General features: G+C 40.9%; 1 protein-coding gene across 4 annotated transcripts; it reads right to left on the minus strand.

Moving 5' to 3' along the window:
- Positions 1-156: 156 nt before the first annotated feature.
- ahi1 (Abelson helper integration site 1) lies at positions 157-10,706 on the minus strand. 4 transcript variants are annotated; one of them, XM_084381552.1, is made up of 28 exons: positions 10,456-10,706; positions 10,168-10,240; positions 9,532-9,653; positions 9,077-9,407; positions 8,721-8,949; positions 8,532-8,620; positions 8,253-8,439; positions 7,721-7,913; positions 7,545-7,640; positions 7,273-7,458; positions 7,000-7,152; positions 6,298-6,430; positions 5,980-6,103; positions 5,477-5,706; positions 5,213-5,319; positions 4,992-5,110; positions 4,548-4,678; positions 4,309-4,449; positions 4,023-4,225; positions 3,902-3,947; positions 3,707-3,759; positions 3,152-3,269; positions 2,785-2,840; positions 2,553-2,618; positions 2,300-2,462; positions 2,129-2,202; positions 1,325-1,413; positions 157-633 (listed from the first exon to the last, which is right to left on the minus strand). In XM_084381552.1, exons 2-28 carry the CDS (start codon positions 10,175-10,177, stop codon positions 483-485), a joined length of 3,600 nt encoding a protein of 1,199 aa, XP_084237678.1. In that variant the 5' UTR covers positions 10,178-10,240; positions 10,456-10,706; the 3' UTR covers positions 157-482. The 4 variants fall into 4 exon arrangements, with proteins under 4 accessions (XP_084237678.1, XP_084237677.1, XP_084237676.1 ...); XM_084381551.1 differs by having other exon boundaries at positions 158-633; positions 2,129-2,205; positions 10,601-10,706; XM_084381550.1 differs by having other exon boundaries at positions 158-633; positions 2,129-2,205.
- Between the last annotated feature and the right edge of the window lie 7,066 nt (positions 10,707-17,772).

Below are 17,772 nucleotides of genomic sequence, written 5' to 3' on the forward strand. Positions count from 1 at the left end.
TTCACTCATCAATGACATTCCTGTGTAGTTAAAATTATATCATTAATGATTTGTGTATGTTTGACTTCACTCTCAGAGTTTTAGATATGAAAAGTGAGACTTCGTGTGATGTATAAAAGATAAAAACAAAACATTTAGAAATGAACACACATTTTATTTTTACAGTTGTGAAAATGTGTCACATACAAACTTCAATCTCTTATAGGCTAAGAAAATATTACAGAAATGTTGTTTTCTATATCATCTGTAAAAATGTACATATTATTCAATTTGTGCTTACAGCAATAAATATTTACATTTAACATACAAAATAAACTAGAGGACATTTTTTAATTTATAACATTTCATTAGTCAATCTGTATTAAATACAATACAGTATAGAACATACCGACTGTTAAATATAAAAAACTCCTGCAAAGTTTATCGTCATTACAAAAATGTATTTGAGCACACGAGTTGAAAGAAATCATGTGACCGTGGGTTTATGTTTCAGGCTCAAAGGCACCGTTAGTCCGGCCCGTCGGTCTCTTCGGGAGAGGTCTGTCTGTTGACCTGCCTCTCCTCCTGCTCGACTCTGAGGCATCTGAAAATGAAGCCCCTCCCGACTTTTTCACCTTCTTTTTCCTTCTAGCTCTGTGGAAAAAAAGACATGGTTCACCATCAGCATTCATTAGTTCTAAACCATAGAAGAGTCAGTCATAAACCCTTTGTAATCTTGCTATTCTTACTGAAAAACAACACATGGGACCTCATGCAGTGATAAGGAGGATTTACTCCACTTCAGTAGCACCTACATACTCTAAACTGTCCAGTTTTATTCCTATCTATGTTCTGAAGTATTTTTTACAGAGGGGTTTGTTCATATCCCCAGGTAAGGGTGGCATGTGGAAAAAACACCCAGCTGATGGAGGAGGCAAAGAAGGCGAAGAGGTGAGAGTGACAGGAACTGAGGTTAAACAAGAGTGAATGGACAGGCATTCACTAGATGGAGAGCGCTCAGGTGCTGTGTCAAAGTCTGTTCCCTCGCTGTTTCTTCTTACCTGCAGGATTTGAGACAGATCAAAACCAGCATTCTTTCTGCAAGATCAGTAAGAAATAAAACCTGCCTACTTATTAATACAACTGGGTGTTTTATCCTGCCTTTTCAAAGCACTGAGATCAGCTTTTCTAGGTCAAATTGGGATTGTTTTTTGGTCTGGACAGTAGCCATGATGCTTGCTGTAGCCATGTTGCTAGCGCCGTCTTTGCAATAGCACCAATGGTAATACCACAGGAAATCACTAGGAGGGGGGAAAGATGAAAAGTTGTCTAGTTCCACTTTTACCTGGCATCAGTCAACTCAGGTTCGGTGTCAGAGAGGGTCGGCTCAGAGAGAAACATAAGCTCCCCCGAAGAACTGACCGCAGCAGACACCTTGTAAAAGTCGGGAAGGAGAAAAAAATGGAACAGAACTTCTCTATGAGAAGACAGGAAAGGAACCGTACCTTACAGATATTGTACGACAGACCACAACCATCATGCATTTTTAAAACATGAAATCCTTCTCCCTCACACACACACTGAAGGATAATTAGTGGCTCATGACTTATCTTAGTTTTACCAGAAAATAATAGAGGATGGAAGTCTTTACTGTCACAATGTCAGCTGTTTGGAACATACTGAACATTTACAGAGCTATAAATATTGACACACCGCTATCTCTTTCACAATCCTTCTTTTATTCAGGACATGACAAAGTATCAACCGCAGATGATCTTCCTGAGGTGACTTGAGGTGATGTATGCATGCACAAAAGATGCTGTCTACTATGTACAATAAAAAAAAATTGGGAAGACGACAGCAGTCTGCAGGCATTTTTGTTTGGCATTTAATCTGTAGCTCACATCAGTTCAAGCTGACCACTGGTAAATACCATCAGACCTTTAAAAGCCACCATTCAGACCTTCAGAGGGTGTTTTTACGGCCAACAGAAAGACGGTATCACCATGAAGTATCACTTTCACCAAATAGAAAAAGAGAACACCACAGACACACATCCAGCCACATCCTTTGACTCCTTTTAGCCCAAAATGAAACTGAAAAAGTTATGATTCACAAGACAGATGCTAGTTTCACTCAGTCTTCTTACCCTGCTTGGTGTTGACCTCTCCACAGTCCCCTCAGCAAAGGTTGTGTTAGACTGACTCGCCTCTTCATTGAAATCTACTACAATTAAAAAAAAAAACTCTTTAGTTTTAGAAGTTTTATATACATTAAATACATGAATCAATACCATCAAAGGAAAATATAATCCACTTACTCTGATCTGCTACATGAGAAGCCAGAAAATATCCCTGCTGCCCATTGGCCAGGCGCCCGAACCACCATGACTCATTGTCTTTGTACAGCACTTGGATGACATCACCGCGGCGTACGGTCAGTTCATCCGCTCGATTCGCTTTGTAGTTAAAGAGCGAGACAACCTAAAAGAGGAACACAGAGGCGGAGGGACTGAATACGAGGAGGGGGGGAGACTGCATGTGACTGAGCTCACAGCCTCAGTGGATACTCACGACTTGTTGAACAGGAGGAGAGTCTGTTTCCACACGGAGGCCTGAGGGAAGGGAGTCAGGAAGAGTCTGAGGGAGAAGAGGAACTTTAGTTTAATCCTGGAGTAGCCATTTAAATGGAGGTATGCTTTGTGGCAGACCCTATTAGCAGTTGACTGATTCAGTTAGAGAAACATTCCTAAAGCAAAGGTCCAGAACATCATATATCCTCCAGTTGCCCCTTTATCAGCCTTACCGACTGCTTGTAAGATGAAGCTCCTCTCAGACGTTGACCGACTGGACTGAACCCACCTGAAACAACAAGAAAAGGAACGATGAATATTTTATCTTGAACTGTATCACGAGAGAGTGACTTGTGTTTACAGAGATCACTTACGGACACACGTGAACATCACAAGCGGTCCATCTTTCTCTCTGTGTATGGTGTACATGCTTCAAGAGACTCTACACCGAAATGCTGGAAGCATTTGGTCACCACATGCTATACCTTGTGCAGCAATAATCTTAGAAAATATTTGACCCCACAGTATCCGGGAGCTGCAGTTAAACCATTCATTGGTCAAAGACACGTAACAGTGTGATTAACTGTACAAGCCACTCACGGTTTTGGGTGCTAAGAGCCGCCTGCGGGATAAGCTGCTCCGCCAGAGAACCAGACAGCTGCAGCTTGGAGTGCGGCGACAGGAGAGACGGAGGAGGTAACGAAGCGTTTAATCCCGTCTTAAAAGAAAAAGCTGGATGTGAGTTGCATACTACTTTGGTTTATTTTAAAAACGGCAGTCATGTAATGACTACTTTCTGTTTGGTGAAGACCTTCAGGGGCTTCCTAATGCAATTTTCTGTTAAGTGCTTCATGTACAGTGCAGAAGTCAATTTAAGGTCAAGATTAAATTGAAGGCAGGATAACCTGAAAAACAAAAAGCACTTCTGTAATGCTGTGCTTAACAAATAATTAATTATTAAAACAGTCTACAGACTTATTTTTGTGGCATTTCCTTCCTAAGCACTTGAGGAAATCCAAAAACAAGCTGGTTAACAGATTAGAGAACAAAATCAGTGTTGGCATGAAGAGCCCGACAGGTCACATCACCATCTATGGCCTGAATAAAGACTGAGTATACAAAGGTGTGTTTAAGGAGGACTGATCAAACACTCACTGTGCCAGAATCTAATGTCAGACTCCTCCCTGTGTGAGTAATCCCCATTTTGTCTGCAAACCAAACACACAACAGACAGATTATTTAGTGTGTAAATAAAGAGACAGCGTAGGATTAACGTGGGTTGGTCGAGATGTAATGAAGCACATTATGTTTGTTATGCTAAACTGTACAAAAGATAAAAGCATACAGTACCCTGCTCATTCATGTATCCAGACGTTGAAAACCTTGGATGTGGTTCCTAAAAAGGACAGAATGTTTAATGTCTTTATTTCTATGTATACTCATGTTAAAGCAATAAAGTATGAGTACTTACAAGTGCAGAGTCCAGCTGCTCCTTCACATACTGCATTTTCAGTGAAAGTCTTGTTGCTTGGGCGAACTGATCCAGGGCTGAAGTACCAGATGTGTCCTGTAATGCGGGGGGGTCAGGTGTGTGTCTGATGGTTTTTGTGTCCACAGAAGCTGCTCTGCTGACAGTCGACGCTGCTTTTACGTTGTGCAGCTCCAGCTGGGACACTGTGTGATACAGCATGACACAGTCTGAGCTAACACTGCAAGGTCTGAGCACATTGATGAACGATTCAGATGTTTTCACAAACCTTTGCGGTCGTACAGGTACACGTGGACGGGCTGGCTCTGACCGTAGGCACAGAAAGCTACCATGTTTTCGTGGGGGTGGAATGCCACGCTGTGGAGAGCGGTGCGGTAACAGAGCTCCGAGTAGACTGCAACTTGGTCACCTGAGAAGACAACAAGGCTTACAGCTGGAGCAAATGCACAGAATACTGGGAAGAGACACCTGGCTTCTTTGTTACAGAAAAATAAACATGATTCCCACCTGTGTATGTGTTCCAGACATATGCCATCCCGTCCTCGCTGCCAGAGAAGAGGAAGTTCCCACAGGGTGTGAAAGTGCTGTAGATGCGCTCTCTGTAGTTTATGGCTCCATTGTACTTCTTCACAGCCAGACTGAAAGGAGCAGATGAGTCACATGGTTTTATATAGCATACTTTTTTCTCTCCTATTTGAGTTTTATTATGTGGAGCACCACAAACTGATTGCCATCTACTTCTATTGTATTAAAGAGAAGGAACCCATTGCTAATGAGTTATCATGTACTCACAACGGCTAAGATGCACCAATTCTCTCCAGTCATAACAAGTGACCATGCCTTTTTTTCGCACCGTGTAATTTAAATGGACGTATAGCATACCATGAAGTCAGCAGCAAAAGTTACAGAAAGTTTCCTATATTAACACATGGTGCTTCTTATTATATTTACATTCTCAAGTCCATCATCCTCAGGACGCTGCCCTTGGCATGGATGAGCAGGCACCGCCCATTCGGATGGAGCTGCAGCATGTTGATGGAGATACCTCTGAGGTCACTCTCCTCGATTTTCTGCAGAGAGAAAACATGCACAATTTCATATTTCTTCACGTTTCAAATTCTACTGTACGTGTATACATGCACATCAAACATTCGAAATATTATCTCCTGTACCTTCTCTATGCACCAGCGCTGACATGGCTGACGCTGCCTGCTGTCATTAGTTTTAGTTTTCCACACAATGATGAGGCCTGTGTAGTCTGCAGAGAACATTCTTCTGCCTAATTGCATCAAAAGGAACATAAACTTCAATGAGAGACAAGTACAACACTCTTCTATCACGTTACAGAAGAAGTCAAGCCTAAGCCTAATAAACAGTGCACCACAGTTTGTTTAATCGTGGATGGTAAACGCATAAATAATAAATATAATTCCTACCTTCAGAGTCAAAACAAATTGTGTTGATGAAACTGTTGTGACCTTCGAACTCCTGCAGCAGCTGGCCGTTCACATCATCGACATCAAGCCTCCACACTCGTATCACTGAGTCATAGCCCCCACTCACCACCAGGTTCTGGGCTGTGGGGTGGTACTGAGCACAGTACACAAAGGACGGATGAGGAAGCACCTTCTGGGCTGTTGTGAGAAGCTTCTCCACATTCCACTCTCTAAGGGAGGAGAGCAATAACAACTGAATAATGCAAACGCTCCTTTGTGCGTCGAGGAATGTTCTTTAAATAATACTTTTGAGTCAGTGTGTCACCACTTAGCCCGAAACATGCTGTGTCACTGCTGACGTAAAGACACAGTGAGCCATTTACTACAAGGAGGACTTGCTCCCCCGAGAGGTGCTACAAAGAACAGCAATTCATTCACCAGCAGTGACAGTAGACAATCGTACACTCGCTGCTTTTTTAAAAATATAACAAACAGAAACTTACCTGACAGTTCCATCAGAGGAGGCAGACAAAAGGCTCCGATCATCTCTGGACCAGCAGAGATCGTAGACTATTTTCAGATGGCCACGAAAGGCAGCCAGAGCTTTGCCAGAGGGAATCTCATACACTGAAACAATACGACAACAGATTATTTTTTGAGTAATTAATTTATATGTTTTTTTGTATATGCTAGACGTCTCCTCCTGAGAGCCGTTCATGACTACGGCGTATAAACAGCGAGTTAATGAGCTGTGTATTTCTGCTGAGGTGTCAAGAGGCACATCAGCAGGGGCAGTTTTACACAGATGAGGTGTTGCTTACCTACAACAGGGAAAGTGTCTCTGTCAGCACACGCTGCAGCCAGTAATGTCCCAGCATGAGAGAAGAGCACTGTGAAGCAGCCCATCTGACCACCGCGGAATGACAGCATGAGCTTGTTTGGAATCTGACAGGCCTTTAACAGAAAGAGTCTGGTGATGCTCATGCAATCATGTTTCAGTCTGGGTCAAAAACATACGGACATTTCATATTCATACTTTCCCTGACTATAGCTGTGGTTACATACAATATTTCTTAAATGTGATTGAAGTAATTCTGCTTTGAGATGCCAACTAAGCTCCATGGATGCCAAATAAAGTGATCTGATTAGATTTGTGTTTACCTGCCTCAAAGTATTTAATCAGAGTATAACTTTTTGGCATGTATAAGTAGTTCCACCCACAGTGAAGTGTCTAATCTTACAGAAACATGACAGAAGAAGAATAATAACTTTACTGAGGATAAACATTTTTTAAGATGGTCCCACAATGTGTCCTAGAATGAATGTCTGAATTTCTGGTTTGGTGCATTCCAGCTTCATTCTTGTTTGAGCAAATTGTGCTTTCCTTAAATTTTTTAAGATCTCCAGCCAAAAAGTTGAGACGGCCACAGACAATTCTGTCCTTCCCGGAAGCAGCGTCACCCATTATTACCCCCACACGAGGCGGCTGTTATAATCAAATATAAATTCTGAATTCCCCCAACCTGTCCAGGCAGCCTGCTCCATCTCAAGACTGGCGGCTTGCTGTCTAGCGGTTGTGACAGGCTTCTCTTGGTGACTTCATTCTGCAGTTCACTGTAGGAGGTGCTTCCCCTCTCCTCCTGTAAAGCCATCATGGACCGAATACTGGGGTCCACCTGCAGAACAAAAACCATTTCAGCTTCAACATATTACTGAATCTCGTAGAAATGTGAGACAGAAGTATCCATTACAAAGATAAATAAATTGTTACAGCTACAAAGCAGCAACTAACTCACATGCTCAGGGAGTTTAATTCCTTTCACCGTGACATAAAGGGTGGATGCGTATTTGTTTCGGGGGAACTTCCTCCACCACTCGACCACCTCAATTGTTTTAGGTTGTCTTTTTGCCCGAGGTGGAGGGCAGAAGAGCTGGAGGCGAACTTTCCTGTCGATATTCAGCACACTATTCGCGCCAACAACCTAAAAGATGCAGGAAATAAGTATTAAAAAGAGCAATTTAAACAAATTCAGACTTTCTTTCTGATTGACCAAACCAAATATAGTACCTTGAGGAATGCCCATGCAATCTTCCTGAATCCTCGCTCATGCTTGTCAACATCAACTTTGGCTTTTGCTTCTTCCATGGTCATGAAGTCCAGGATCTTACAGAAACATTTAAATAAACAGTTACTCACATCTACATTAAAATTGGCCAAATACAACTTCCTGAAGTGTCTCTTACTTCAAAGAAGAGCAGAACTCTGGGGCTTTCATCATTTTGCTCAACAAAATAACCAAAGCGTTCATTGAAGATGATCTGTTCCTGCCACTCGGGGATGATCGATTTGTTCTTCTTGAAGTCAAAAGGTTGAGTCATGATGGGAAGAATGTGGTCCACGTTCTCTTTCTCATAAAACGAGGAGACAGGCCGATGGCTATGAAAATGAAAAAGACAGACATTTCATTTCAAAGCAAAAGTATAAAAATACTGAAACTGAAGCCACACAGTTGGGAGGTTACTAAAATGTATTGTGTTCATTCATAGGTTTTACCACCTTCTTCTGCCTTTGAAATCAGACGTTACAATAACTGTAGACCACTCCTTGATTTATCTAACATGAATAACTGTGGGCCAGATGTTACAATTAAGCATCAAAACAAAGAATGTACCCAGAAATTGAAACACAACACTAATACCAATGTGTAAACATGATATAAAAGTGTAATTAAAAAGTGAACTGCAGTAATGTAGGTGCCACAGTGTCCATTCTCACCAGTCTTCTTTCTTCACATACTGTCCAGTGATTTCATCCACAACATGGATCTTCACCATGGGGTGTGAGATGAGCAGGTTGTTCTTGAGGCGATCTGTTCTGTGGACGTACACTCCCAGCACGAGGCTGTCATCAAATGTTGGCTTCTGTGGAGCTTCTACATCAGTTTCACTCTTTTCTTCGACAACTGAAAAATGGGAAATTGAAATCTTCATCATCATCATCATACATTATATTGACTTTGAAAGGGAACTTTGCTGACGACCAACATCCTGTTACCATGTTTTTTCTTCATCTTTTTCTTCTTTCCCTTGGATTCTGTTTCGTTTTCCACATCAGCATCCTGGTCAGCATCGTCATCATGATCCCTAGTGGACCAAAAAGTATAAAAATCTTCAAAATGCTGCTCAAAACTGTAGCCTGTAGCTTTATTACTCATTTACAAATCATATTAGCAGAAATACACACCCAATTTCCGGCTCTGTGATTACAGATTTCAGCTTTTTCTTTTTCTTCTTCCCACCTTCATTATTTAGTGTAATTTTTTGGGAGACAACAGACTCTTCCTCAGACTTCGCCTTTGTCTTCTTTAAGGTCCTCTCCTCCTCCTGTGCGATCTGCTGCTGGTAATCATGCAGCAGCTTGTCCTCTGCGTCCTCCACCTGACGCTCTGCCTTGGCCTCTGTAGCTCCTTTGCCTTTACCAACACATTTCCAGACAAATGTGAAAGCTGAACAAAATACCCAGTACACTGTTTGCATGACAACTATACTGACATACTGTAGGATGACAAGGGAGACAATGCAACAATAAATCCTTCTTACTTTTTCGCTTTGGTTCCTTTCCACCACCTACATCATCTGGCTGCAAAGCGATCTCAGACTTGGAAGCATCCACATCCTCCTGGATGTAACTCGAGATGTCCTCAGGTACAGGGGGAGAAGGAAGCTCCCTCTTACTCTTCTTCTTGCCTTTTGAAGTCTGAATCTCCTCTTGATTTTTACTGTTGTTGGCATTAACCTTTTCCACTGTTTCCCTCTCTCTTCGTTTATTTTTGGTGTAGCGAGGGCTGCCCTCTTCGGGGTTATATGTGTTCTGGAGGATGGTCTCGTCATCTTCTGTGTCCTTCTCAAGATTTTTCTTTAGATCCTGAAGCTAAAAGAAACAGGGGAAGAGGGAAGCAAAGAGATGTCAATATACAATATGTGTGGGTATTTCAACCTTAAACTGTCAGATCATTAAAGTTTGATATGACGTTTGCAGATATCAGAACACGTACTATAATCGTCTCCTGAGTTTCAGCCTTTTTCTTCTTCTTCACCTTTTTCTTCTCTGGCTCAGTGTATTTCTTGAACACTTCATTGAATCTTTCCCGGGTCTTTGCCCGGTCATCACTCTCACCTTTAAAAGGGGAGACCGTCATTAATGGGCAAAACACAGAACATTTCATACGATCACTCAGAAGGGGTCAATGATCAGCCGATCCGTGCTGCTGTGGTGAATGGTAAATTTGCTTACATAATGCACTCCAGTACAATCCTGAGGTAGTTGTATTTCCATTTGATTTCTACTCCACCACATTTATTTACATACATACAAAACATGATCGACAAAGTAAAAGAAGGTGCCTTTTTGTAGATTAAACCACCAAACAGCACATACAATACTGCCTATACTTACTTACCTAAATAATAATATAATAATAATAATAATAATAATAATAATTCACTAATATGACATATTGTATGATAATAAAACTCTGAAAAAGTATTCTGTATTCTAATAAGTATCACTTTTGATACTTAGAGTATATTTTGCTGATTATACTCCTGTACAGCTTAATTATTGTAGGACTTTTTACTTGCAATGGGTCATTTTTACAATATGTTATTACTAGCTACTTTCAGACACTCACCTGCCTGCATTGTCAGGCACCGTAATGTCTTTCAGTGCATGAGGAGAGTAATCCAGGGAAGAAGGCTTTCATTCTGAAAATGCCAAACATTGTTAAGGTTAACGTTGCACCATAAAATATCTACTGCTGGCTCATACTTTGCTTTATTTTACAGTCAACAGTTGGTTTAGCAAACCACTATGTGTTTCATATAAATTAAGAAATTGAGATTAAAACACTAGAACAAAACTGCGTCGTATATGAATGGATATCTGTTCAGCTGAGGCGAAAACAATCGGAAAAGCAAACCTTTGTGAGAAGCTAGGCTGATAAGTGTTAGCTACGTTAGCTTGCTAGCGTTAGCTAAACTAAGCGGCATTGTTTACTTGGTCCAGACAGACTTAGCTTCTTCCACAAACAGTCTGAGCTTCGATATAAACCAAATTCTACATACATGTGTTTATAAAGCCAGGTCGGGGTAAGCTAAGGGTAAGCTAACTGCGTGTATTTCCCTGCAGTGATTATGTTATCCTCCAGTCACACCAACGACGCTGAAACGGTTTCCAAGTCAACCACAACAAGCTCTAGATTGAGGGCGGGTCTTGTGACATTAAGCGACTCCTCATTGGTTGATGTGTACTTAAAATAACATTTTTAACCAATCATCAGCCGTTGTGTTGCCAATGCCGTGACGAAACTAATGATACCTTCACGTACTCCCCGGAATCTTTAGATATCTTGTAGTTTGATGAAAATCCAAGTAGTTTTTTTAATTTGTATTAATATTTTGGTTTGTTTTTTATGATTATGAACTTCTCTTGTCCCCTGAAGGATTAGAAGAGTATGGTTAAGTTCAAGTAGTGGTGGACAAACAGTCAGTTTCCTCTTTTTCTCTCTTTTCTACTTCGGTCCAGATATATGCCACTGACCTTAGGGTCTTGGTCTTAAGCGTTCTTAAGTTGTTGAATCTCTTGCCAGAAGAAAGAGGGAGTTAATTTGTTTGTAGGGTGGAGGTAGATCACTCACTTGGGAGGGAAAGAAGGGGAAACGGCTAATTGTTGGCATTTAGATATATATATGTGCTGTATGTGCATGCATGCATACAAACTCTGTCAACATGACTGGGGAGTGATGGACTGTAGGGGGACCTCTTGCACCACTTTTACTCCCATTTAAAGACTTGCATACAGAAGCTCAAAGTATCACATCATACAATCCAGTGTCACTCCCACCTGCAGCTCTTTATATCCTTGTATCTATTAGAGACTCTGGCAGTTTATTTCTAACACAGCATGGATATTATCATCATTCATAACGGCCTCCTCAGATTATCAATCATTGTGCTGTGGACTACAGGTAATTTACAATACAATCAACTGTGGACAGTTTAAATAAACAGATTTTTGATCATGTTTTTCACTTGTTAAATGGACGTTATGTCAGAAAATAACATCCAAAAATTGGTTGATTATAAAGATTTGTTTGTTTAATCCTTCTTTGTTAATCACACAGGTCTAATATATGGGAATGATGTCAACCAGACTGACATGCTGTGGAAAGATGAGGGTGACAGTGCAGAAATGAAATGCAGCCACACGAAGGGTACCGGCTATTACCAGATGTACTGGTACAGACAGCTGCCAGGAAAAGCAATGCAACAAATAGTGTTGACCGTGGCAAACTCCAATCCTGTCTTTGAACTCAACTTCAGTGAGGAGAAATTCTCAGTCACCAAACCTGACGCTGACAGAGGGACATTCACAGTGAAGAATCTGGAGCCAGGAGATAAAGGCTTGTATTTCTGTGCTGTGAGTGAACACAGTGATACAGACACATGAGAACGCTGAACAAAAACCTCAGTGCACTGTTGGCATGACTGTTTATCTCATGCACTGTAGGGGGACCTCGAGGACCACAAATGTACCCAGTTACTGTGATCAAACGGCTCGTATCATACTATATGACACTCCCACCTGCAACTCTTTGTCTCTGTAACTTCACTGGCAGTTATGTGTTTGACTCTGACTTTCTGAACATGGACATCACAAAACATGGTCTCTTCAGCTTGTTGTTATTTCTGCTCTGGATAAATGGTGACGTACAAAAAGATCAGTACACCGCATTATTGACTTGAATGTTGCTTAGAGATCTAACAAGCAAAGACTACAAAAACAGTAAATGTTCTGCTGTGTGCAAATTAAAATGTTCACCTCAGGTATTGTTAACTGTTTTTCACACAGGTCTGACTGATGGAAGTGGTGTCAAACAGGCTGACATACTGTGGAAAGACAAGGGTGAAAATGCAACAATGAACTGCAGCCACACCAAGACTGTGGCCTATACCCAGATGTACTGGTACAGACAGCTGCCAGGAGAAACAATGAAACAAATAGTGTACACAAGATTCGGCAAAGATGGTCATGACTTTGGAGATTTCAGCAAAGAGAAATTCTCAGCCACCAAACCTGACTCTTTCACCGGGAGCTTCACAGTGAAGAGTCTGGAGCCAGGAGACAAAGGCTTGTATTTCTGTGCTGTGAGTAAACACAGTGATACAGACACATGAGAAGACTGAACAAAAACCTCAGTGCACTGTTGGCATGACTGTTACAGTTATCTCATGCACTGTAGGGGGACCTCGAGGACCACAAATGTACACAGTTACTGTGATCAAACGGCTCGTATCATACTATATGACACTCCCACCTGCAACTCTTTGTCTCTGTAACTTCACTGGCAGTTATGTGTTTGACTCTGACTTTCTGAACATGGACATCACAAAACATGGTCTCTTCAGCTTGTTGTTATTTCTGCTCTGGATAAATGGTGACGTACAAAAAGATCAGTACACCGCATTATTGACTTGAATGTTGCTTAGAGATCTAACAAGCAAAGACTACAAAAACAGTAAATGTTCTGCTGTGTGCAAATTAAAATGTTCACCTCAGGTATTGCTAACTGTTTTTCACACAGGTCTGACTGATGGAAATTATGTCAAACAGGCTGACATACTGTGGAAAGACAAGGGTGACAGTGCAACAATGAACTGCAGTCACACCAAGACTGCAGGCTTTACCCAGATGTACTGGTACAGACAGCTTCCAGGAGAAACAATGAAACTTATAGTGTACACAACACTCGGCAAAGATAATCATGACTTTGGAAATTTCAATGAAGAGAAATTCTCAGCCACCAAACCTGACTCTTTCACCGGGACATTCACAGTGAAGAATCTGGTGCCAGAAGATAAAGGCTTGTACTTCTGTGCTGTGAGTGAACACAGTGATACAGACACATGAGAGCGCTGAACAAAAACCTCAGTGCTCTGGAGTTTCTATAAATGTTGTGACAACACAGTCATTAAAACACATGCAAGTTATGTAAAATCCAGTTTTTAAGACCTTTTAAAGCATCATAATAAAAGGTTGTCAAAAGTATTGACAATTGATTTAATGACAGTTAATTATTCAAGACAAATAGGCACGATGGGACCCAACCTGTAAGAATCTACAACATGAGTAGAGTGAACACATGAACTCATTTAATTATTTTTTTGAGCAAAAATGCCACACATTCACAGGTTTCATCTTCTTAAATGTGAGGATTTGATGCTTTTCTTTGTCATTTATGACGGCAGATGAAGAGTCTTTGGGTTTTGGACTGTTGGTCGAACAAAAGAGGCTATTTGAAGACATCACTTTGGGCTCTGGGAAATTGTGATTAGCATTTTTCACTTTTTTTTTTGATGATTAAAACCTAAACGATTGACCGTAAAAAATAAATGGCAGTTTAAGTGATAATGAGTTAAATATTACACACGCTCGATAAAGATATGTAACTCAGAAGGAGACCAGTGCACAGAATAATTTGAAACTTCCACAAACTGCAGCACTGAACTGAACCAATTATAAGACATATTTTTTGTACATTTTATCTGCAAAATGGAAAAACTACTTTAAGACTCTATTAGTGAGTACAGTATTTTTCACATCAGCAGGGGGAGACAAAACTCAACAAATGAAATGAGCATGACAACCTTCACATCCATTGATTACAATATCAAGATAACACTCCTCCCTCCCTGCTGATGAAGCTGAAGTAATGATGTAGACCCCTCTCTGACACCTCCCTGTTCATTGCACTCTAACAGTGATGCAACGTAGGTGCTGGGAAGAAAATCTGAATGCTGTTAACATGATCTTCACTGTCTTTATATTCAGTTTTCTTCATCTTCCAGGAGGTAAAGGTGAGAACACATAATCTTCCAGAAAGAGTAGGACGTTGCACAGTTCATGATTTCTGTATTTAAAATCCCGTCTGCTTCTTCCACAGGTGCCTCCAACAGCAAAAGTGTCACCCAAAATCCACCTTTCATCATAAAGAGACCTGGTGAATCTGTCGTCGGTGGCATCAGCTGTTCACACAAAATACAAAATTATGACGCTATTCTCTGGTACAAACAAGATGAACACAAAGCTCTAAAGCTGCTGGGATTACTGAATGTGAAATCCCCGTACCCCGAGAACGACGTGAAGGGAAAAATCAGCTTCAATGGAGACGGCAATGAACAATCCAACTTCTCTATTTCTGATCTGGCACTAACTGACAGTGGGGTGTATTTCTGTGCTGCCAGTAGGCACAGTGCTGCAGATCCCCCTCATGTCAATACAAAAACTCTCCTATATGTTCAGGCTCTTGAACACCTGCAGCCAGACTTCATCTAAAGCAGCCTTTGAAGACTGTTTTGACTCCGGTTTGACCTCATCTGACACGGCACTCTCTGTGACGCTGTATGAAATAGATTGTTTAAGCAGTTTACTGCAATCTAATGTGGCTGTGACGTTTTCTCATTAACAGCAGGATGATAGAATTGAAGAGTTGATTGCACTGAGGAGTGTTGAAGCCACTGACTGTATAAAATATGGACTAAGATTTCCGTTCTGAATAAGTAAAGTAAAGCCAGTGCAGAAGTGCTTTAAACCTGCGTTCTTTCCAATGGCCAGCTGTATGTAAGCTTATGAGAAAATGACCCTACTTGTCACTTGATTTATTACCTCAGTAAACAGTTTTCTTTAGAGTTTATGGTCTTAATCCCTAGTTTCAAGTCTTCTTCAACAAAGCATGATGTTCATTTACTAAATAATGGTCCAATTTAGAGTAAAATAGATGATAAAGCAAGTCTGTTTTTGAGATCTGCACATCGAAAAATGTCATTGCTACTGATCTTAAAGTAATCCACAGGGTAGTGATGAGCTGTAGGGGGACCTCCAACACCACTTATATTCGTACATAGCAGTTTGCAAGATCACATCATGTAATGCAGTGACACTCCCACCTGCAGCTCTTCATGTCGTTGTAGCTTTACGAGACTCTGGCAGTTTCTGATTGAGAGAACATGGACGTTCTCATCATTACACGAGGCCTCTTCAGATTATCAGTCGTTTTGCTGTGGATTACAGGTAATTACAATAAAATCAACTGTGGATCATTCAATTGAATTATGTTTATATTTCAGGTTGGGTTCAGGTTGTTCTGTGGTAACCTTTACTGCTTTACACACAGGTCTAACTGATGGAAACTTTGTGACCCAGACTGACATGCTGTGGAAAAACAAGGGTGAACATGCAACTTTATACTGCAACCAAACCAAGGGCGGTCAATATTTCCAGATGTACTGGTACAGACAGCTGCCTGGAGAAACAATGAAACTAATAGTGTTCACAACAACTGCCAGAAAAAATCACGACTTCGGGAATTTCAGCGAGAACAAATTCTCAGCCACCAAACCTGACGCTAACAGAGACATTCACAGTGAAGGATCTGGAGCCAGGAGATAAAGGCTTGTATTTCTGTGCTGCGAGTGAACACAGTGATACAGATGCACTCAATAGCTGTACAAAAACTGTAACCTCACATACTCTGGGTTACACTTGGATTCATCATGTGGGTTTTCATACAGCAGCTGACAGACTCAGAGAACGTCAGAGAAGATACTGACACTCCCACCTGCATCTCTTAACATCTCTGCGACTACACTGACAGTTGAGACTCTCACCTTCAGAACATGGACGTGCTCAAACATGACCTCCTCATGTTATTTTTGTGGCTGTTTTGGATAAAAGGTAAAGTAGAGGAAAATATTACTTCATCACAATATATTATTATTTCAGGAAAGACAGAACACAACGTGTTCTGCTCTATAAAAGCATGTGCATGTCTTATGTGCGCAGGTTTGACTGATGGGAATGATGTCACCCGGACCTCCATACTGTGGAAAAACAAAGGTGACAATGCAACAATACACTGCAGCCACACAAAGGGTGATCTTCTTCTGCCAGGGGAAACAATGAAACTAGTGGTGTTCACATTACTCGGGACTGAAGATCACAACTTTGGAGATTTCAGCAAAGAGAAATTCTCAGCCACCAAAGCTGACGCTCACAGTGGGACGTTCACAGTCAAGAATCTGGTGCCAGAAGACAAAGGCTTGTATTTCTTAAAGATGGCTCTGCTTTAAAAAGCTTTAATTTGTTAATTCATTAAGTTCCTCAATGTGTCTATGGCATATTCAGAAAATACAGATAATACAGCAACATACTTTGTTTAATAATCAATTACATTGCTAATGTCTGTGAAACACTAAAGATGACTCTGATTATCTACTCAGCAGGAAAAAACACTGTTTTAGATACATAATATATAGAGAAATTATTTATAGGTCCAACTTCACATAACCTTTACTTACTGTCTCCTGCAGGGGGAGACAAACCTCAGCAAATGAAACAGTTAAAGCCTTCCACTTCCTCGGATTACAAAGCTTATAAAGCTGTGATGAAGATAACGGACACCTCCCCTGTTTGTTGTGTTGTAACAGTGATGTGCTCTGGAGCTGAAAGGAGCTGGAAGGAAAGCTGATAGAGTTTCACATTTAAACTTCTCTACAACGATGCTTCTGGTCTTCATATTCTGTTGCCTTCATCTGCCGGGGAATAAGGGTGAGTATTTATAACAGAGTAAGACAATGTGCAGCTCATATATATTTTTTTTGCATTTAAAAAAGCATCTGTTCTTTTCCACAGGTGCCTCCGACACCAAAAGTGTCCTCCAAACACCTCCTTTCATGATTAAAACAGAGGGTGAAACTGTTGTCAGTGGGATCAGATGTTCACACAAGATACAGAATTATGATCGTATTCTCTGGTACAAACAAGACAAACATAAAACTCTGAAGCTCCTGGGATTACTGAATGTAGATTTTGTAAATATTGAGGATGACGCAAGAGGAAAAATCAACTTTGACGGACATGGCAGTAAAAAATCGAGCCTCACTATTTCTGATCTGTCGTTAAATGACAGTGGTGTGTATTTCTGTGCTGCCAGTAGACACAGTGCTGCAGATTCCCCTCATGTCAGTACAAAAACCCTCCTTTATCTATGTAGCTCTTCTTCTGACTAACAGAATAAATAAAGCATCTAACCTTTACTTTCTGTCTCCTGCAGGGGGCAACAAACCTCAGCAAATGAAACAGTTAAAGCCTTCCACTTCTTTGGATTACAAAGGTTATAAAGCTGTGATGAAGATAACTGACTCCTCCCTTGTTTGTTGTGTTGTAACAGTGATGTGCT

Source organism: Pagrus pagrus (assembly GCF_965226575.1).
Source record: "Pagrus pagrus genome assembly, chromosome: 18".
NCBI classification, from domain to species: domain Eukaryota; kingdom Metazoa; phylum Chordata; class Actinopteri; order Spariformes; family Sparidae; genus Pagrus; species Pagrus pagrus.